At 43.8% G+C, this 21,578-nt stretch overlaps 1 protein-coding gene across 2 annotated transcripts in view; it reads left to right on the top strand.

The window, feature by feature from the left end:
* The window catches only part of LOC134078640 (collagen alpha-3(VI) chain-like), a 122,321-nt gene extending 108,924 nt beyond the window's left edge, over positions 1 to 13,397 (top strand). For both annotated transcript variants that reach the window (XM_062534715.1, XM_062534714.1), the window contains 18 exons: positions 1 to 61; positions 2,152 to 2,202; positions 2,361 to 2,396; positions 2,810 to 2,872; positions 3,174 to 3,236; positions 3,551 to 3,583; positions 3,699 to 3,735; positions 3,873 to 3,884; positions 4,296 to 4,789; positions 5,216 to 5,318; positions 5,906 to 6,607; positions 7,378 to 7,480; positions 7,748 to 7,803; positions 8,230 to 8,496; positions 9,058 to 9,123; positions 10,774 to 10,824; positions 11,617 to 11,787; positions 12,601 to 13,397. The exon at positions 1 to 61 is cut by the window's left edge and continues 2 nt beyond it. In XM_062534715.1, coding sequence (XP_062390699.1) covers positions 1 to 61; positions 2,152 to 2,202; positions 2,361 to 2,396; positions 2,810 to 2,872; positions 3,174 to 3,236; positions 3,551 to 3,583; positions 3,699 to 3,735; positions 3,873 to 3,884; positions 4,296 to 4,789; positions 5,216 to 5,318; positions 5,906 to 6,607; positions 7,378 to 7,480; positions 7,748 to 7,803; positions 8,230 to 8,496; positions 9,058 to 9,123; positions 10,774 to 10,824; positions 11,617 to 11,787; positions 12,601 to 12,644 — 2,413 coding nt within the window. In that variant the 3' untranslated portion in view covers positions 12,645 to 13,397. The remainder of the gene's footprint in view (positions 62 to 2,151; positions 2,203 to 2,360; positions 2,397 to 2,809; positions 2,873 to 3,173; positions 3,237 to 3,550; positions 3,584 to 3,698; positions 3,736 to 3,872; positions 3,885 to 4,295; positions 4,790 to 5,215; positions 5,319 to 5,905; positions 6,608 to 7,377; positions 7,481 to 7,747; positions 7,804 to 8,229; positions 8,497 to 9,057; positions 9,124 to 10,773; positions 10,825 to 11,616; positions 11,788 to 12,600) is intronic.
* The last annotated feature ends 8,181 nt before the right edge of the window (positions 13,398 to 21,578 follow it).

Below are 21,578 nucleotides of genomic sequence, written 5' to 3'. Positions count from 1 at the left end.
TGAGCCAGGAGAGCCTGGACCTAAGGGGGTCGTTGGACCCTTGGGCCCACGAGGAGAGCCTGTAAGTTGCCTGTTCAAAAATAACTGATTCCAAACTTTTACACAACTGTTGGCAAAGCATAGCACAGCACAGAAGCACAGCTCTACGGTACATGACATGTTACATTTGAGGACCGGAGAGAAGGGAGCACACAGGGATTTAGACTGGCTACTGAAATAATGCTGCAGTGTATTGGATGGGAGTATTTTAATTGAGTGAGTGATTTTATCAACTCACATTTATTCTTATACCTTGAGCTGACTTTCCTAAGTTATTCAGGATACTGTTTATCATTGTGTTATTGGCGCATGTTGGGAGGTTTTTTTTCCTTTATTCTTGTTATCCTTTAATCGCACACGCACACACACTAAATCTGGGATGACTTTGGAATCAGTGGGTAAGAAGTACTTTGAAAAGCTGCCCTTTTTCAACGTCAAGCACAAGTCCAAATGAAAAAGTTGTCCATTAAAGTAATTTACTCTCAATTACAGACCACTTAAGCTGTGCCGAATGTATTAAACAGACTGTCTTGCCATAATAGCACATGGTATCTCTCTACACTTGGCTGACTAACATGACAACACAGTCAAAACAGAGTTGTAAGGAAGCGACTTGAGTATGGTCAGGGCAGAGAAGAACCCTTGACTTTTTCAGTCGTAGTTTCAACAGCGAGTGTCCTGATTCTTGGTCTTGGCTCTCCGTGTGTCATGACTCACAGTCTCGTGATGGCTGGTGCGTGATGTGACCGTCCGTGCCAAGAGCTTCGCTCACATAAACACATCTCTTTCCAGTTCCAGTTGCAGTGCACTGTCTCTCTCAATGGGTCCAGAAGTCAATTTTTAACAGTATCTCAGGATTAGTGTCCACACGGAAAACAGAAATGTGGAAGCTGCCAGTGTTAGCCCTACACACGTAGTTGTTTATTATCCATTAATCATCACACACATACAGTTACAACTACTAGCTGCGGACTTCTATATTTGGCAAGATCATGGTGAGGTTGTTTATGTGAGTGAACGATCTCACCTTGTCCTGCATATTTGCACTGTCGTCCAAGAGCTTTCTCAGGGCCATGTTTATTGTTCTTCACCTCCTTTGACTTGGCATCAGGCGATTGTTTTTGCGTCAGTGTTGTAAATCACTCGGCTCAATCCCCTCTGTCAACCATGAGGATTATCTGTCTTAACCTCCTATTCCTGATGTTGATCATAGGGGTGCTGTTGTTTGTTAACGGGACTTGAAGGATGTTATTTTTTGCCAGCCATGTGTTCTAATGGGTGAAAGGTGTTGTCCAGATGTAGATATGAGAACCTGGTGACCCTTAGATAGTGCCAGCACGTGTAACTCTCTGGATTTCTATCCCATCCTGGCCTCGCTCACTTGGCAAAAACACATTGAATGTCGCAGTAATTAAATTATTCCCTGCTGTGTGCAGACGGTCTCACAATAACTCAAATTGGATATCTCGTAGTTAATTTGCTTAGGTAATGCAGAGACATCTTTCTAGTGATGTGTGATGCATGTGTATGTATAGATACAAAATATGCAAAAATGTCATCAACTGTATTTCAGTAGAGTTCAAAAGTATGACCCACTTTGCTTGCCCTAGGTTTTCCTATAGCCATAGACTGTAGACACCAGCCAGCCAGCTGTACTGTCTTGACTTTATGTTAAAGATCATTTTTAATCTGTAGAACAGTCAGCATAGAATAAATATTTTCTGCCGGTCACCCATAGTGTAGCGCCAATCGCTCAACCCACAACCTTGCCAATCAAATTCCAATGTGACAATCACTCATTCCAATGTGACGATCACTCATTCCAATGTGACAATCACTCATTCCAATGTGACGCCCAGGTGCTCACAGGGACCCAGTTCCGAGCCCGACACAGGTCATTTCCCGATCCCACTTTCTCCATCTCTCTCTCCCACTTGCTTCCTGTCACTCCTGTTCACTGTCTCTATCAATAAAAGGCAAACAACACAAAATTATGAGAAAAGAAGGTGCTGCACACTATTGTGTTTCGTTGTAAATTACTTTTAGGGAAGATTATCTGGTATAGGAATACATGAAATAAATAACACACTTTCTCTTCATTCTGTGACACAGGGTGAGGATGGTCGTGATGGCTTCGGAGATGCTGGACCTGACGGAAGAAAGGTAAAGCTTTCCCTATTTTCTCATTTTATTCACATAAATGATTATAATATGTGTTAAAACTATGAAGTTACTTTATAGTTACTTGGAATAAGAAATACTGAATGTTAAAGTGAAGACAACAGAAGTGGTAAAATGAGTTGCTACTTTGCCTTCCTCAGGGTGATGAAGGCTTCCCCGGGTACCCCGGACTAAAGGTGAGCATGATCGTAATCTTTCTTCTCCTTAATGATTCACAGATGTGTCATAGAAGTCTGCATTTGCCACAGTCGTATGTTATAAGAGTCTTCTTTTAAATTCATTTAAACCTTGCTGTTTGTGTGACGTGCCACGCATATGTCAGTATAACATTGTTATGTTTAGTTGATTTATCTTTACTCAATCAAAACAAAACAACTGCATTTTTATAGATATTACCTGAAATGCACAATTAAACAACATGACTTTTTAATGTTTTTTAAAAATGGATTTAAAGCGTTTTGGAAAAGAGCTCTTCAATTGTTTTGTCAGTATAGCAGTGATTTTGGTCTTGCGCATGAGGCTTTACACTCAGTGTAGGTGGCGTATGTATGAAGACCTCTGACCCTTGACCTTTGAACTATCCATACAGGGAGCTGCTGGTGAGCCAGGGACTAAGGGAGGACCAGGACCCAGAGGAAACCGTGGCCAGCGCGTAAGACTCCGTTCATGTGTTACATTTGTCCATGTATAGAAATGGTATTTAGTTGAACAAAGTGCGCACATCCAAAAAAAGGTGCAGGAGCCAAAAAGTTAAGATTCAAAAATGAAGCAAAAGGTCCGCAAATTACGTAACTTGAATTCTATATAATAAACTAAACCAAGTGAGAGCAAGTGTGCGGACCTTTTACTTCATTCATGTATAGATATGGCCCTGTCGTTTGTTAGTTTGTTGTGGTCTTCTGTCAGTAATGAATTGCAAGTACTTTACGAGCTATACCTGTGGACTCTTCCAGGGTGTTTCAGGTGACCCCGGTGGACCTGGTCAGAAGGGAGACATCGGCTACCCAGGACCTTACGTAAGCACCCGTTTACTTTCCGCTTCCCTTTTTCACACTAACATTGTGTTATTCATGTTCGACCAAGACTGTGTTTCGCCTCTTTAACCACTCGTTACTTTTACTAGCCAACAGCTTTTCTTTTGACTGATTAAGACGTTTGATAAGCTCCAGTGTCTTCATATAAAAATGTTTCATGTCGACTTACGAGCATGTAGTGCTGCACATTATAAATAATAGGATGCTAGAATGCTAGGCACTAGAATAGATTATGTAACCAAGGACTGAGCTCATCTGTTTCCACTAATCTGAATGCCATGTTTGTGCTCCTGCAGGGCCAGAAAGGACCTCGAGGACAGAGTGTGGTGGTATGGTTACCTTTGGTCACACTGCATTTTGCATTTATTACACAGTGGTTTATGGTAATTCTCAAAAGAACACAAATTGAAAAATGCTTTGATATGTGTTTTCTTCTCTTTCCAGCAATGCGACCTTGTCAAGAAGATTCGGGACAACTGTCGTAAGTATACTATTTAAGCAAATAGGGCTTATTTTATTGCGATTATGAATGTATTGAAATGCCAGATACTAAATTCTTCATATGAGATGTCCTGTGATGATAATCTAATAATGCAAATCCTTTCTTCTTGTTTTCAGCTTGTTGCTATGGTAAGTGCACAGCACAAAATACCGCACGGCACAGAACTGTACTTGACGGTAACAATGTTTTCAATTACAATTGAATTTCACTTATGGAGCGCCAAAACATTACACATGTCTCATGGGACTTTGCAGAGTGTTAAACATTCAGAGTCGAGCCCATGAGTAACAGGTGCGAGGAAAGAACTCTCTAGAATTGGAGACATACAGTATAGGAAGAAACCAATGTGTTGATAATGGCCGCGTTTCCCAGATTCGTTAAGATGCTCTTAAGTACTAAGAACTTCTTATAGTGTGCTTAGAATGTTCTTAGAGCGCTCCTAAGAAGTTCTTAGCACTTAAAAGCTCCTTCTGGGAAACGCGGCCAATTACAGTTTGAACACAGAACTGTGTTCCTGATCCCTCTGTCCTCTCCACCAGGTGCCCAGGAGTGCCCCCTGTACCCCACCGAGCTGGCCTTCGCGCTGGACTCCTCCCAGGGTGTGCAGAGGCCCGTCTTCAACAACATGCGCGACACCGTCAGCCGCGTGCTGAACAACATCACCATCGCCCAGGGCAACTGTCCCCGCGGCGCCCGCGTGGCCCTGACCCTCTACAACAACGAGGTGACCACCGAGGTGCGCTTCGCCGACGCCATGAAGAAGAAGGCCCTGCTGGAGGCCGTGGAGGGCCTGCAGCTGCAGACCTCGCGCAAGGAGCGCAGCCTGGAGACCGCCATGAACTTCCTGGCCCAGAACACCTTCAAGCGCGTGCGCAGCGGCTTCCTGGTGCGCAAGGTGGCCGTCTTCTTCGTGGGCGGCGGCGTCAAGATCTCGCCGGCCTTCAGCGCCGCCGCGCTCCGGCTGTACGACGCCGGCATCGCCTCGGTCTTCCTCCTGAGCACCGACAACCGGCAGCTCGCCAGAGCCGTGCAGGTAAAAGCTAACGCCAGCAGGGCAGTCACACCTGATATCACCTTCTAATCAGTGACCTGACTCTGTTCTCGGAATAACGGCACCGTGTCTTGCAGTTGAACCACTGCAACTGAAATGAAATATGTCTGTTCAAAACAGTTTACAATGGATTGGAAGCAGACAGAATTCATCATGTTGTCACTTGTTGCTAGTGTTTCTCTTTGTTTTCTTGTGACACAATTTGGAAAAGACAAAATCAAAGGTAGTTTTTGCTGTTAGCATGAACTCTTAATCACTGGAGTCAAAGAGTCTTATGTAACTGTGTGTGTTGTAAGTACAAGGGAATTCCTGGCACAACATCTTGAGGCCTTTGAAATTGTCATATTGTATCAATCAGTCACAATATCAAGTGTTCATGTTTGGTCTTGTCCTCTTTTACCCTTCCAGGTCAACAACACAGCCCTGGCTCAGGTGATAGTCCTGCCCTCTCCTGGCTCTGCCGAATACGAATCAGTCATCAGCAAGATCATGAGTTGCCACGTTTGCTATGGTGAGACCATATTCAGTGAAACCTCTAAAAACTGCTAAGGATACAAGGAGGTTTATTTGTCACATACATACATAAAAATACTAACGTAAAACATGTAGTGAAATTTCGTTTGGTGTTTGACTTTTTCTGTGTGATTGTATAGAAAGAAAATAAATATTTTTGATAAATAGCAAGAGTATAAAGTGCAGTGTGTGTAGCCTACAGTCCATGTACAAGTCTCAATGGGGTCTGTTGCTAGTTTGGAGTTTAGCACGGTTTTAAACTCTAACTCCCAACTCCAAATCCACTTTAAAACTGTGTTAAACTCCAAACTAGTGACAGAGCAATTGCCCCAATGGATTCTTGCCATGGTGCCTTTGTTTTGTGAAAATGTGGTACAAATTGTGCTCATTGAGTTTTATATGGTAGAAAATAATCACAATGTTATGACTGGTGTTGGACAAGATGGTGATACTTGGCAATGCATCATTAATGTGTGAGAATGTTTGTGTTTGAATTGTAAATTGTTGATGAGATGTTATTATTACATAATATGAATAAATATTTTTTGTTTATTGAATTTCTTTTGTTTTTCTTTCCTGCTCCAGATTTCTGCGCTCCAGATGGTGTGTGCGACTATGCCCCACCCCGCAGCGCCCGGGACAAGCGGTCCTTCAAGTCCGACCTGGACATCGACATGGCCTTCGTGCTGGACAGCTCCGAGACCACGTGGCCGTCCGTCTTCGACGAGTCCAAGCACTACGTGGCCCACATGGTGGAGCAGCTGGAGATCTCCCGCGAGCCGGTCACCTCCGTCCACCACGCCCGCGTGGCCCTGGTCCAGCACAGCCCCTACGAGTTCGTCCGCAACAGCAGCGGCCCCGCCGTGCACGTCTCCTTCGGCCTGACCGAGCACGCGTCGGCCGCCGCCATCCGCGGCTTCCTGCTGGAGAAGACGCCGCAGCTGGAGGGCGGGCGCGACCTGGCCGGAGCGCTGGAGTCCACCGCGGAGCTGGTGTTCGAGTCCGTGCCGCACCCGCGCCGCCTCCGCGTCATGGTGCTCATGGTGACCGGCGGCGTGGAGGCGCTCGAGGAGCGGCTGGTGCGCGCCGCCACCGACGCCAAGTGCAAGGGCTACTTCCTGGTGGTGCTGGGCATCGGCGAGCGGCTGACCGCCGGGGACGCCCGCGTCCTGAGCCGCGTGGCCAGCGAGCCGTCCGACGTCTTCTTCAAGCGCGTGGACAAGGACGCCGGCTTCTACGACGACTACATTCAGAACTTCGGCCGCCTGCTGCCCAAATATCTAAGCCGTGAGTTGTGTCTTCTACAGAGCTGTAAAAGCCTACAGAAAGTTAAAGTCTTGCTACATAATTGCTCCAACCATTCACTAAATCAGCTGATTGTGATTAGTACAATCACACGGATTATGCTAATTCGCTAAATTAATTTGTCAAGTGCATACTGTAGGTAGGGCCAATACATGGTAGAACTTTTCTTCAACTTTTCTTCAGCTGAACTTTTATACCTCAGTTATATTTTTGTTGTTCCCACTGTTCCATTGATATACAGTAACAGGCATAACATCTCGCTTCCATAGGGCCCCATGTCACTCCATCATCTGTGTTTGTCTTCTGCTTTCTGTCGTTTCACACCAAAGTCTCACATTGCACTGCAGTCACGCCACAGCTAATAGTTTAATGAAACACGACACACTCGCCAGCTGCCGGCTTATTGGATAGTAATTTGTTCCCAGGTTCACCCTGCGTCGCAAAGTTCTCAACAGCCTTGATGTTTTTCTCTCACATTTCTTCACAGTCCTGTCTCTGCTTTCAGTTTCATGGGAATCTCACTTTTGTTCGTGCCTCCAGCCAAGACTAGAATCTAACACGCTACACTGCTCTCTCTCTCACTCTCTATTTTCTCTCTCTCTCCCTGTCTGTCTGTCTGTCTGTCTGTCTCTCTCGTTCTTTCTCTCTCTATCTCTCTGTCTGTCCTCTTAGTGTTTGCCAGCCCAGCTGGTCTTTCTGGTTAAGCTTTGTGTCGTAAAGCTGTTTGTGTTGTGTGTCTGTCTTCCTTGCAGTTGACAATGCCTTCTACATGTCACCCGAAGTCGCCAAAAACTGCAAGTGGTCGCAGAGTGATCAGCCTCACAAAACCCCAGAGAGAGCGACCAACATGCACGAGTAAGTGCCTTATGTGATGTGTCATTTCAGGAAGATCATTAGGCTAGGAATCCACAACATATGTCTTGCATCACAAAGCCATGAGAGTAAATGTGGTAATATGTCAGTAGTCAGATATTTAGAGTAATAGAGCGATGCATATTTGTCACAGTTTTTGTTTTGTTTTTGTTTTTTTTGCCTGCATTTCATAAGCAATGTGAATGCTGTACATTGTACTGGGTACAAGAGGGAATGGTTATCTCAATGCATATTTTGTTCTGTTTAAAGGAAGCATCCTGTTCAGCATCAGGAACAGACGGCAGACCATGAGAAACACCCGAAAGGTCAGTTTGTTTAACTCGTTTCATAGACTAGATAAAGGCAGATTGATATCCTGCTCTCTGTGTTACTGAATTTTCACATTGTGTCTGTGCATGTGTTTGCATGTGTTTGTGTGTGTGTGTGTGTGTGTGTGTGTGCGCGCACATCTATACAGTATATGTATGCACGCGTGTGCATGTTTTCTGTGTATGTGTGTGTGAAAGTGTGTGTGTGAGTGCACACATGTAAATCTGTCCGCATGTTTTCTGTGTGTGTGTGCGTTTACGTGTGCATATACGCATGTATGCACGACGCACGTGTGTGTATGTTTTCTGTGTGTGTGCGTGTACGTGCGCATATACGCATGTATGCACGTGTGTGTATGTTTTCTGTGTGTGTGTTTGCGTGTGTGTTAACGTGTGCGTTTTAACGTCTGCCCTCCCTCCCAGACGTCCATCTCGGCGAGCTGCACGCGGCCGACGTCACCTCCCACAGCCTGAGCCTGCGCTGGGCCGCCTCCGGCCAGCCCGGCCACGCCCACTACGAGGTCATCGCGGTGCGTCTGCACGACCACACGCCCGTGCTGCGCAAGAACGTCACCCAGGCCCACGTCACCCTCCAGCACCTGGAGCCCACGCAGTCCTACCACGTGGCCGTCACCGCCCGCTCCGCCAAGGGAGAGGTCTTAGGAATGCACAAGGGCATCTTCACCACCAGTGAGTGCAGATTATTAGACGATCACGGTATTTTGTCTGTGTGTTCGCCGCGTTGTGTATAAGCGGTGGGACAGTGTTTTATGCAAGTTAAAAGAAGCCAAACCATATTGATACCATATTGACTGCCCCCCGTTATATATAAACCTGGTAGCTGAAGAAATGTTGCAACCTCAATGTATAAGCTGTGGCTAATAGTTTGGAAATTACGGTACAGTAGATGAACTTTATTGTCCCAGATGGGACATTTGTCTTGGGCATACAGTGTTACATACAGCTGCATACAACAGCAGTCAGTAGACATAGTAACCAGTGCCTCAATCTCTGAGCAGAGAAACACACAGACCACACTGTATATTGCACATTTCCCCAGACAAGGAGTTGTCAATGAGGAGGCACAGCTGTATCTGCACATACACTCTCACTCACTCACTATACTAATGAGAATTAAATGGCCATGCATTCTTATCTAATGCATCAATTTGCTTGTGATCGCTTGTTTCCAGCTGGCTAATGACTGATGGATCTGTCTCTTTTTTTTCTTTCTTTTTTTTTTTACCGCAGAAGGGGTAGAGCCAAAAATTACAACAGGGGTTCATCTAACGGCCCCTTTAAGTAAGCCAGAAGTTGGTAAGTTGTATGACTTTTAACAATCTACTGCGGGTTCACTTTCAAGTTGAAGTTGAAGTGAGATTTAATAGGGCTGATGATGTCAGGGAGCACAGTCACCTTTTCAGAGTTGGAAACTGTATATGTTGCTACTGAAGGGAAAACAAACATTCTTGAGCCTACTTTTCCTGCCCTGGTGAAAAGCTTGATTATTGGTGGCTTGTCTTCAAACTTAGCTTAGCCATTACTGACGTGATAACCATGGAGGTATTATTGGTGAACAAGCACACATACACACACACACACACACACACACACACCTAGGCCTACCTATTCTCTCTCTCTCTCTCCTCCCTCACTTTCTCTTGCACACACACACATACATGAACATTTTAACGGAGGCTTACTCAGTAGCCAGCTACACAGACTAATTGAGGTTTTGCACTGTGACTCAATTAAAGGTGGCTTGTTCCCAAGCTTTCCTTGGCCATTGCTAAAGAAATATCCATGCAGGTGTTATTGGCGATTGCCCTGTTACACACTGTGTTTTCTTTGGGTTGCGTCGCTTTTGATTTCAGAAAAACCTCATTTGGTCATGTTTTTCTGATCAGGGAAACTGCAGATGAGTGTAGTAGACACTGTTGTATTTCAGCCCACGATTCCTCCGAATACCAGGTCCTTATATGTGCCCTCTGAGTATAAACGTGCTGTTCTGAAGAGCTGTTTGCGCAGTTGAGTTACTGAGAAATATAAAAGTCTCTCCCATGACCCAGTTCATTGCTGCAGAAACAGTGGGAGTTAGTAGTCAACTTAAATGTCAAGCAAATGAAGAAAAGGTCCTATGATGAAACATCTGACCCACTCCATTCCCAAGGATATAACTACTTGATAAAACATAAACGCTGAGGGGGCTTTTGAAGGAGCAGCACAGCGTACTTTACACAGAAACGCCCCCCAAACCCCCCCCCCCCTCCAACGCACACACACACACACACCTCCCAGTGGGCATGTTAGTCAGTGCAGAGTGACTGAAAGCAGCTGGGATGAGCAGCTACATTACACACTAGTGAGAATCATGAACTGAACAAGCTATCTCACGCACACACACGCACACACACACACACACACACACACACATACACACACACACACACACACCATCACACTCGCTCCAAATCTGTTAAAACCACCACACCACACACTGTTTAAACGGTCACACCACACACTGTTTACACCGTCACATCGTACGCTGTTGCTGTAGTCTCTCATGCGGGCCAGTGTGTATTTGAGTTTGACCCCAGGGGGACGCGGAGGAGCGAGGGCTGTGTGGTCGGGTTTGACAGAAGAAATGGGAAATGTCACGCAGAGTGCGAATGTGCTCGCTGAGGTTGAAATCAAATTATTGGATTTAGCAGTCATCTGTAAGGAAGCTGATTGAGATGAGCGCACAGTGAATCATTTTCAAACTGTTTTGCTTGGAAGCATGTTAGATAGTCAGTAGTTCAGAAAAGGTTTTAAAATGAAGCAGAAAGTAAAGATTCAGAGTTTGCTTATTTTTGCAACATGAGATTGAAGTGTGAGTAACATCTCCAAGAGCAGTCAGTGGACTGACTGACAGCGTTGACGATGACAGAATTTCAACAAGATGCCTCTTTCTGTTTGATCTTGCAGAGCCTGAGAAAGACACAGTCTCATCAAAATCCAAGATAAGCCCTGTTCCTGGTAAATCCTTATAGTCTACTTTTGTGTTTCAAGTCATGCATTGCAGGCCTTAGATCTGCTGATAATTCATTTTCTTGCTACAGGAATAAGAAAGGCCACAAAGGGGGGAAATAAGCAGATATTCACAGTAATTAGCCAAGTTTCCCCATGCTTATGTAATGTGTCAGACTGCTTTAGTTGCTTGAAAACAGCCTCTATGGGCACAGTGATGTTACTGTAATTTGACATAAACTCCCCAAAACCCGAGCCGTCCCGTTATGCACGAGAAATTCAAAATGAAAAGATTTGCGTTCCATGGAAAACACAGCGTTAAGGTTACATTCAATTTTAACTGTATTTGATTTGTGAACAAAGACCTCTTTTATGGTCCCCTGAAAACTATTAAGGTCTGGACAGAATGAAAACCCTCTGGCACCCGTTACCCTCTGAAACTGGCAGAAGTTTGCATATACTGTATGTTTATAATAGATTGATGAAAGGGGCTATTCTTTTAGAAATTGGCAGTGATTGAGAGAGAAAAAGGGGGCATATGCGTTCTTCATGTGGTTAAACATAGATCAGCGTTATGATGCTGATAGTGGATTTATGCTGTTGTGCATCATCTAGAAATGCGTTCCAGTCTGCATGCAAAACTTGACCATGGGTGAAATTCAGTCAAATTAAATGTTGCATGCTGGCGCGAGCGTGCGTGCGTGCGTGCGTGCATACGTGTGTGTGTGTGGTCTTATGTACAGTATACTGTATATGTTGGTGTTCTGATGTCTCCCTCGTATTTTCCCACCCCCACCCTAGTGGACATCTGCAAGCTGCCCAAAGAGGAGGGCACCTGTGTGAAGTTTGTGCTGAAGTGGTACTACGACACCCTCAGCAAGAGCTGCAGCCGCTTCTGGTACGGAGGCTGCGCTGGTAACGCCAACCGCTTCGAGACCAAAGACGAGTGTGAGAGGACGTGTGGGAAAGCAGGTATGGTACACACGCTCCTACTCGACAGGGAACTCTGCACGTAATGATCTGGGGTGCTAGGAACTTCTCAGGAGCGTTCTTAGAATGTTCTTAGAACGCTCCTAAGAAGTTCTTAGCACTTGCGAGCTTCTTAACAACTCTGGGAAACCCAGCCCTGGTCTTGCTGTGTGTGTGCGTGTAGCCGTGCACTGTGAAAGTATCAATGGGCTGGGGTTTGTGTGACTGGTGGATAGTCAACTGACAGATCACCATGCATGTTCAACCAGCCAACTAACTAGTGAACATGCTCCATGCATTGCTGTGACCCAAGTCAGACTTCCTTACAAAAATGTAAAAAACTTGCACTGCAGTTTGCCAACAACATTGCCAAAACACATGAGTTTGCATGCTAGCAAGCCTTTTTTTGTCAGTGCCAGCTTTGCTGTTGTTGGTACTTGTAATGATTTCACGTGCCTTTTAGTAGTTAGACTATTCGTTTTCAACCAAAAGTGCTCTCTGCTGTAAGTAATTTAACTGAGTTGTTGCAGACTAAAAAGGCAGCTGTTTCCGCTTGTACTTCTTGGAATAGATGTTAAGTGTCACGCACTAGGTAATGGAAGTTGAGTTACAAGTATCATATTCTTGGCTATCCCAATATTACTGAATTGTTAGTATCTATGAAGTTGAACGTCTCCCGCTGTTACTGATGTCAATCATCACAACATGATGTACAGTACAAACTGAAAATCTTGTGGATTGATTGATTGCAATGCCTGAAATACTTGTATCTTTGTCAGTGTGAGAACCTTAAGAGCTTTTCTGTCACCTTCACAGCACCAGCTAGTCAGAGAGTGGCAGTCGCGGCCGTAAGAACTTAGGGGACCACTCAGCTCTTAACCTCAAACCGACAGCAGGAGGAGAAAGACACGACACCAAGACGCTGTGCCAACGTGAAGGTGCCTGCACTGGATTCTGCCAAAGGATAAAATCCAAAGAAATCTTGAAGTATTTTTTTTTTTTAAGTTTTATTATGGTGTTTAGTTTTTATTGTTTTTCAATGCCATCTTGTAATGTTCCAGGACAAGAACAACAAAGCTTTTTTTTTATTTTTTAAAAATGATTGTTTCATTTGTAAGGTCGTTAATTTTGAAGAATAAAAAAAGATATTCACCTTATATGAATGTCTTGGTCTAAGAGTAACAGGAAATTTTGCACAGTTCTTAAGATGTCACAGCTCTGTATTCACTCTGCAAGCCATCTTGCCCACATCAGTGTCTGTTGTGAGTGAGATGTCAAACACAAATGATCCCCTTAAGGACAGTATTCTCCTAGCTAGCAAAATAGTCACGACCACTTTCATCATCACAGCTGTATCTCTTATCTGTTGTTGTTTTTGCATATCAAAGCTACAGTATCACCTCTTGTTGACAAACAGAGTTGTTTTTGTATAACCAAAAAAAAAGCACCTCTCGAGCCAGTGGCTCGAACATAAAAGTCAGGTCTCAAATTATGAAATGTATGAAATGCCCCTTCCGCTGTTTTTGTTTTTGGTGCTAGTTTCCATGTCACTGTGCATTTTCTTGGGGAAAAGGGGAATAAAGAAATAAATTAGACTTTATACAAAACCAAAAGAGGCCTCCAGTATCATTATTGTTTTGTTGAGTTTCATCTTGCGGTCTATCTCTCTCTCTCTCTCTCTCTCTGAGAAAAAGACAAGAAGGGAAGTCGTTGTGTGTGTATTTTTAGTTATTTTTTGCAGTGGTCTTAAAAAACACCAAAAAAAGCGAGAAAAAAAAAATAACGGAAAATGAAAATCCTGCAAAGGAGTCGCTGCAGCTGTGTGAGAGCTATGACTCACTCCGCGAGGAATGTCCAAGAAAGACATCGTCTGCCCACTCGGCCTGGAGTTTATTACCCAGAGCAACGAGAGGAAAGGGGAGTGAAAGTGAGGGGAGAGGAGTGAGCAACGGCAAGAAGTAGACGAGTGGATAGAATGAATTAGGACTAACGGACAGAACGCATTTAAGGGAGGACGAATGTGATCAAGGAGGACATCAGTTAAAAATCCAGTCTGCTTGGACGAGTGTTGCTAGCTGTATATTTTTGGCTCCAGTGATCCAGTTGTGGCAGCAAGACAATATGTCAAGAGTTAAGACACGAGGCTGACAAGTGAATTGTTTATACAAGAGAGCAACAGTCATAGAGGAGGTCCCAAACAATTTCCTAATGTGTTACGTGGCCAGTATTCACACATGCATTTCAATTTCAACACTTAAGAAAAACTTAATTTAACAGTCAGTAAGGTCAGTAATAACTACGGAGACTGCCAAAACTTTTTTTCCCCCCATTATGTTTACTTCTCTTCACTCAGCTCTGTGCTGATTCTAATTTCAAAAGCATTCCCTACTGTTGATGCAGAAAAAGGGAAAACAACAGCCTGTGCCAAATAGGAGGCCCTCTCTTGGCTGTGAATGCCTTACTAAAGGCCCATTAGGTTTTACTGGTGATATGATTGTTGGTAGCATAAATAAGGATTTGCTGGTGACTACAATCCTGATTCCTGACTATAAGGAATACGAGCAATAAACTGTAGACTAAAAGAAGCTGCAAGAACAGCGGAACAAATCACCCAAACTTTCCTGAGGTTTGCTCACCTATACCTAATGTACAGTACATACCATGGGCAGGTTTCATGTAAAGAAGCATTGTAGGAAGTTAAGTAGCCATTTCTATCTTCAACATGTGCATATAGCAAACCTTGAATCTGGGACAAGGCACAAGATATGCACAATAATATTATTTGATTTGATCAGTGTTGATTGGCAGTGTGGATAACATGTCCTTCAGTGAGGTTGTGTGAGGCTACATCAGGTAAATATCCCCATACCAACACAGCCAAGTTGCCAACTCGTTAAAATTGCAACAAAGCAGTTTGCTCTCCTTCTCTCAGAGTGCAGGTAATGCTTCCAGATGCCTCAACAGGGATGAAGACAGCGAGCCAGGCCCTGATTCACTCTACGCTCTACCTCTACAACGAAAGCCAGGTGTGACATATAGTAGCCTCAGAATGACAAAAAAAAAATCAGTTTGTTGAAAACTCAATTACATTCCACAATACGACCAAGTTGATATTTTATCAGACTGGACTTATTTATTTAAACTAATGTAATTTATTTACTATGACTTCCCTGCTGAGCTAGATAAATATTTGTTTGAAGTAGAGGGTTTTCGGTCGCCATCTTGGCCGTGGCCTTGGAGTTGGCTGTTTTATGTTACACGGGTGTTCTCTGAGCTCTTGTTATCAACACGGGGTCAAATAACATAATTTATGTGGGAATGTCAAAGCCAGGTCAAACTTCAGAGAGGACGAGTGTCTAGCTATGGAATCTGAGTCTTTAAGATGGAGAGGGATGCTAATAAGAAACATTGGGGAAACTCTGAAAAATGACACCAGCATGTTTGAAAGCACTTGAACAGTGTGTTTTGTTGTGTAACTTTCTTTAGATGTGGGAATATTCTAACACAGAACTATCGATGACAGTATGGTATTTCGTATGATATTATCATGTTATTACAATGACTGTGATTTACTGTCATTGTCTTCATTGACATCCACCCTCATATGCCTGGAGGGTGATCATATGCCTATGATGTGGTCGTAACTTAGTGCCTCCTCCCTCAGTAGGCTGCTGTGTGTGCTTCAGAGAGAAGCATGTGTACACTGCAACTTAATTGGATCGGATCTGTTGTGTTGACTCAGATTTTGATTACAGTTTACTTTTGCCAGGGTCAACCTCCAGGGTTAAGCGATACTGGAGCGTGTGAGTAACTATTTACCTCTCCCTCTTAAAATTAAGCACAGCCTTATTTTTCAATTAGTTGTGGAAAAAAAGTGTGACGTGTTTAAAAAGAGAATTAATTAGGCAGTGGAAAGTTTTGCTTCTTCTTTTTCACCTTTTTCCCACCATTTATGGTGCATTTAACACATTTGGTCACACTGGTGTGAGAGGCAACTTCACCATGATCAGAGATTGTTAACAACACATTCAGTTATTTACAAATCCTGTGGCAATGTGACATTACCCGACTGCAATGACTGCAGTTAGCCTCTCCGAAGAGAGTGTGTGTCAGAGTCAGACTGTTTTCTTTCTGAATAGGCAGACGCTCACATGTGCCACCGCAGTAGAAACCTATAGAATATACAAACCCCACATTGTTTTACACATTTCCCCCTGTGAGGGATTGGTGTTTAAAAGACCTTCCTCCCCTCCGCCTTCATAACACACACAGCAGATGTGCAACATCACCAGATCTACTGTGTCCCCTGAGACAGAAATGTAGGAGACTGAAGGGCTGTTCCAAGGGCTGGTGAATCTCTACTCCCTGCTGGACTTTCTGAAGCCAACTACAAGCCTAACAATAAGCAAAAGGCAGTTGTGTGCACACAATGAACACTAAGCAAAAAAAGAAAAGAAATAAATCAATCTCATGTGCTAAATGTCATGAGGAGTAAGAGATAAACAGTTTCCAATTCCAGTTTCCAGCAATGTCAAGGTATTGGAGTGATTTAAGCTAACAAGAGCTGAACTACTGTATGACTGAAAGAAAAGATATGTCTGGTTTAAAAATGAAATCTTCACATGAATCATGATGAGTTCAGGCCACTCTAGACTTTTTTTTCTTTTAAACCATCTCTGCTTCAAACAGTTCTGCAGCCTCCTGCTCATGACCTCTGGGAGGTCAAAGGTCATGCTAGTTAACCCTGGGAGAGAAATGAGGATCCGTCTGTTATCTTCATGCTGTTGCACTGGTACCACATTCCCACAATTAGAGCATCTGCTTCAGAAAGACCTGCAACCTTTTGGCCGTAACCTCAGAGAGATGGCAAGTCAAATAAATGAGGATCCATCTGCTATCGTCATGCTCTTGTACCGGTACCAAAATGTAACAAAAAGAGCTTCAAACTTGTACAAATTGTGCAATGTTGTCACTAGAGAACCGTATAAACAATTGTTTTTTTTTTGTTTTTTTTAAAGTGTCAGTATTTGTAAGTGTTGAAGTTAGGAGGCAGAAGCAAGTTTCCATTACTTGAACACACATGTAGTAACTTCACTATCATAAACAAAACCATGCAATTCTCTAACAAGACAGCCAAACATTATAAGGGGAGATGGTATTTTCCTCTCCCTTTAATTGGAGTTTTGCACTCATCAGGCCACTGCCTTCACCAAGGGTTCTCATTGGGGAGGAATTTTCTGAGTCGGTCGCACCATATTGTTTGAATCAAAGCGTCGTCGTCCTCCAACATCTGTACTGGTTAATTACGACTTCAAAGATCGTCTCAAGCCCACAGCATCAATCACACGGCCTAGGCAAGCAGCTCCTTTTGGAGGCTCCAATAAAATCTTCTCTGATTTATACTTAAAGCTGGGGGGATGGCCACCTCCTCTCCCCCCTCAACTCTGCAGTTCACAGCCTCTGTCTGAGCCACTGAGTCATAAGCCTGCATGGAAACATTTAGTTCTCCGGAGCGAAGGAGTGCAGAGACGTGGATGAGTACCGCTTTGTTTAAACTGACTGACTCTCCCCAATTTTGCACTCTCCTCAGACAGACGAATGGTACACACACATGCATGCATGCATAATTGTTTCCCAAAATTTGCACTGCTTAACATTTTGGCAGCGTTCACAAATGGCTCTTTATGAGAACACCAAGGGGGTAGATGTCAAAGTTTTAAATAAGAGATGAGTAATGGACTGTCGTCCCTCGGACACTAACAAGGAGGCCTACAGTCGATGAAGACATCAATACTGAGCTCTGGGAAGCAAGACATGGCACTCCGTGTCTGAAAGCTTTGGGATGAGGAAACAATGTTGAGAGGAAATTGTGAGGTTTCCATTGTTACTTTGTCCTGCTATGCAGAAAGCAATATACTTCACTATATCCTGTAACATTCCACATTCGTTTCACTGGACGAATGGCTCCAACAAACAGTGCCTGCTCTGCATCAGACATGGTCGCTAGTTAAGGCTGGTGTCAAACGTGGCGAGATGTATTTTAACCCCATACACGTGTAAGCCAAGACTAAAGGGGCCGGAGAGCGACGGGGGCCTCTGGTGGATGAAATCTTTCAGGAGAGACACACACATGGCCAACAGATGGCCAAGCGTTGCCGTATCTGTGACCTCAGTGAGTTCGAACAGCTGGCTTAACTATGTGATGTCAGACATGCCCTGTGGACCCTGTTTCAGTCACCACATGAAGGTGCAATGATGACAAAAAAAAAAAAACCTGTCAAAGGTGCACAGAGCGTTTTCACTATGCCCACAGGGTTAACACTCTGTTTCAAATGATCTCTCGTCAAGTGTTTACCTCAAGGTGGACAAGTCATCTGTATTTATGCAGTCTTTGATTGGATAAGCCACTTGGGGCTGGACATGTTGTACACTAATTCAACCAACCACTTCCACATTGAGTATACACTACAAACAGATAGCATTCAAGATAGCTAGTCAAGAAAAGGTAATAATTTACCCTCCCTCACTGTAAACATTGAAAAGTGCCTTGAATGTAAACAAATGTAACAGCAAACATGAAACTTGAACATCTCCAATGTCCAGGAATCACAAAACATGATACACCCCCCACGCAAATGTATAGACAGCATAGCTGTTTTAACAAAGGGTAAAAGACGGATTGGTATGGTTTTAGGCATAACAAACTGGTATTGTGCCATCCATGCTAAGAACGGGATGAAAGACTCAATACCTTTTGCAACTAGCTGTCATGATGAGTGCATTGGGACCAGCAAAAAGTGTGACTGAAAAGAGAATGGCGATTGCATTGCAGTCTGCCTCTTAGTGTATAAAAATGACTTTGTCATGTGTTTTAACAATGTTCGAATTCTCATTGATGGAACAGTCTGTCTACCTGCCTGCCTCTCCTAATTTCTGTGAATCAAATGTGGGAAGACAATCATTTAAACATGCAGTTTAAATAAAACAAGAGCACAATTTAAAACATGCACAGCGTTTCATATCAACAAACAACACACGTTTTAGTAAAATGAGTGTATGTACTGTATTAGTAATAAAGTAAAGAGTAAAGTTCTCTCAATACACACAAAAAAAAACCCCTCACAATCACATCTCCTGGGCTCCAAAAAACCTTAAGTTTGAGGGAAATTTTTACTTAATGAGCTCCTTTCGAACAAGCCCCTAAAATGCACAGTCAATGTCTTATCCTCTCCCTCTATACTTTACATGTTTACATTCCTGACTGCAGCTGATACCCCTTAAAACGAGACAGGCATGAAATATCCCTCAGGCATGTGCTGCCCACATGACAAGCCCCAAGTGGCCGCAGTTCCTGTGGCTGTCCAGCGTATATTTCATACACATTCCCGATTTCCTCGGACTCCGGGATGCTCAGCCTTTTCGAAATGAAGGGTCTCTCCACCGGAATGTTGAGGGAGGGCACTGTGACAAATATGTATATGGAATATTCGCTGCCATGTGAGGATGAGTGTTTTGTTTGCCTCTTTGAAATGGACTTGCTGGCACCCCCTTGCTTGCAGTATCACAGGATGGGGTCTGTGACCATAATAAAAGGCCCATTTCCAAGCTTAACTGGCTTTGAAATTATATATTTCCATGAGTCATTGGGAGTCATGTAAACCTGCAAATGTAGAGTACAGTAGATGCACAGCAAAATTAACCCTGTGGAAAAGAAAAACTTCCAAAACGCAGGTTCAATGCTGGTGATCCACCTGTGTTCAAATAACAAACCAAATTTTGAAACAGATGGAATGGCTACAGGTTTGGAAACAGTAGCTGGAGAAGTCACTATGGTCTATACAATGCTTAGTCTGCAGATGAATGAGCATCAATGTGTTAAAGTATCACACAGTGTTTTTAACTAGCCCACTGAGTTGAGTAAGGATTGATACTATGTGATACAGTATAGTCAAGGTCATATTGGGCCTCCCTGTCTAACCCCACAAAAGTTTGGTACTGTTTTTTCCCTGAATGTTTCTGAAGTAACCACACACCTTCTCCATGGCGTAGGATCTTGAGCAAATAAAAATACCTCTGCCAGCAACAGCATTGTAAAGTCCTCAGACTTGGCCCAGCCTACTTCCACCCATCGCAGTGCATCACCGCCCTCCATCTGTCTCAAGTTCATTCTGCAGGGCACGGAGGTTTGGTGTGGGCGGGACAGGACAGCACCCACTTTTGACAGACAGTAGCTTTGTGTCATCACAAACAAAGGGAAGAATTGCTTATTAAGTGAGAGAATGTGCTGGCCTGGACAAAAACCATTGTGCTACTTCACCACTGAGTATTAACCCAATTACTGACTCCTCAAGATCGTCAGGGATAGTTGGGTTGGGTCAGAGATAAGAGATTTCGTTTCTCGTAAACCAGCATACATCTGGCTGAGTTGGAATGTTGCTACGTGACGCCCTATGTGTTCCTTCAGGTTGGGCCTCTCAAGAGTACAAACACCAGTAGAGAACCCAGGGCCTAGCATTGCCAACCGCCCAAGTGACAGTTAACAAATCGCCGTCTGACAAACTAAATGACTTTCCACAAGCGCTCGTGTTTAAACCCACACTTTTGGGTCTCTGTAAACTGAAGTGACTGCTGAGGTAAGCTCAAAAGACACAATTATCCAAAGCAAACAATCCAGTCCCCCCATGAGGATGGAGGGAGGCCCGCGGGCCTGGTACTGTAAACAGGGCAGTATACACACAGCCTTTAGAGCCGGAGGCTCGGTTTTCGCCTCTGTTTAACTACGCTAAACTCATTTCCTATGACCCATTCTTTTCATTGCGAAAAGACAGAGGAGACATTTGGTCTGCACGTTTTTTAAAGCCGGGGCCCAGATGTTAGGGGTGGCCAACACTCAGAGAAAAGATGCATTCTGTCCCCCTCTGTTGTTGTTGTTTTTTTTGTTTTTTTTTGCTTTTGTGATGTCCGAGTTACCTCATTTGTCCTTTTCACTGTCTCCAAAGATCAAAGGGAGCTCAAAGTGTGCTCCTCTTTTGATGATTGGGATGAATTTCACATGACTCAGTCATGGTCTGGCTCTGGCAGATGGCATACAGATAACATTGTGCTGCATGCAGCCTTGGAGAAGCTAGCCAGAAAGAACTGCTTTATAATGCTAATGTCAGTGAATGAAACTAATAGAAACTATGAACTACTCTCACCAAGATTGAGAGGGGGTGCGATTTGCTATGAAAATACAGATTAAATGTGTTCCAAACACACACACACACACACATACATACACACTGGGCTAAAGGCAGATTACCTTGAAACTCACTGATTCTTCGAGAGCCTTCATGTGGAAGCCGCATGCTAGTGGTTCAAGAAAAACATGAGCAATCCGGCTAAGATGCAGCAAAAACAACAATGGGTCAGAGAGAGAGAGCGAGAGAGAGAGAGAGAGAGAGAGAGAGAGAGAGAGAGAGAGAAAGAGAGACCACACACAAAACACTGATATTCTAAAATTAGAGAGAGCAGGAAAGTTGAAATCTGCAATAAGCCATGGAATTGTTGAGTGAAGAACAATGAAGCAGTGGACCCAGAAGTTCCTGTTTCAACCAGACCCCGGGTACGTCATTACTGATACATGTTTGTGCCAAGAATGACACTTTTGCAATACACAGAATGACACTTTTGTGCATCTGGAGCTAAACAAAGAGAACAAACCATTTATAATCTCTACCATTTTAGTCCATCATCTATTACATAAACATCCCTTCAGACCAACCTTGTTAAAGTGAATAGCCGGAGCAGCGATC

This window comes from Sardina pilchardus, chromosome 4 (assembly GCF_963854185.1).
Source record: "Sardina pilchardus chromosome 4, fSarPil1.1, whole genome shotgun sequence".
NCBI lineage: Eukaryota > Metazoa > Chordata > Actinopteri > Clupeiformes > Clupeidae > Sardina > Sardina pilchardus.
This window is presented reverse-complemented; position numbering and strand designations above follow the sequence as displayed.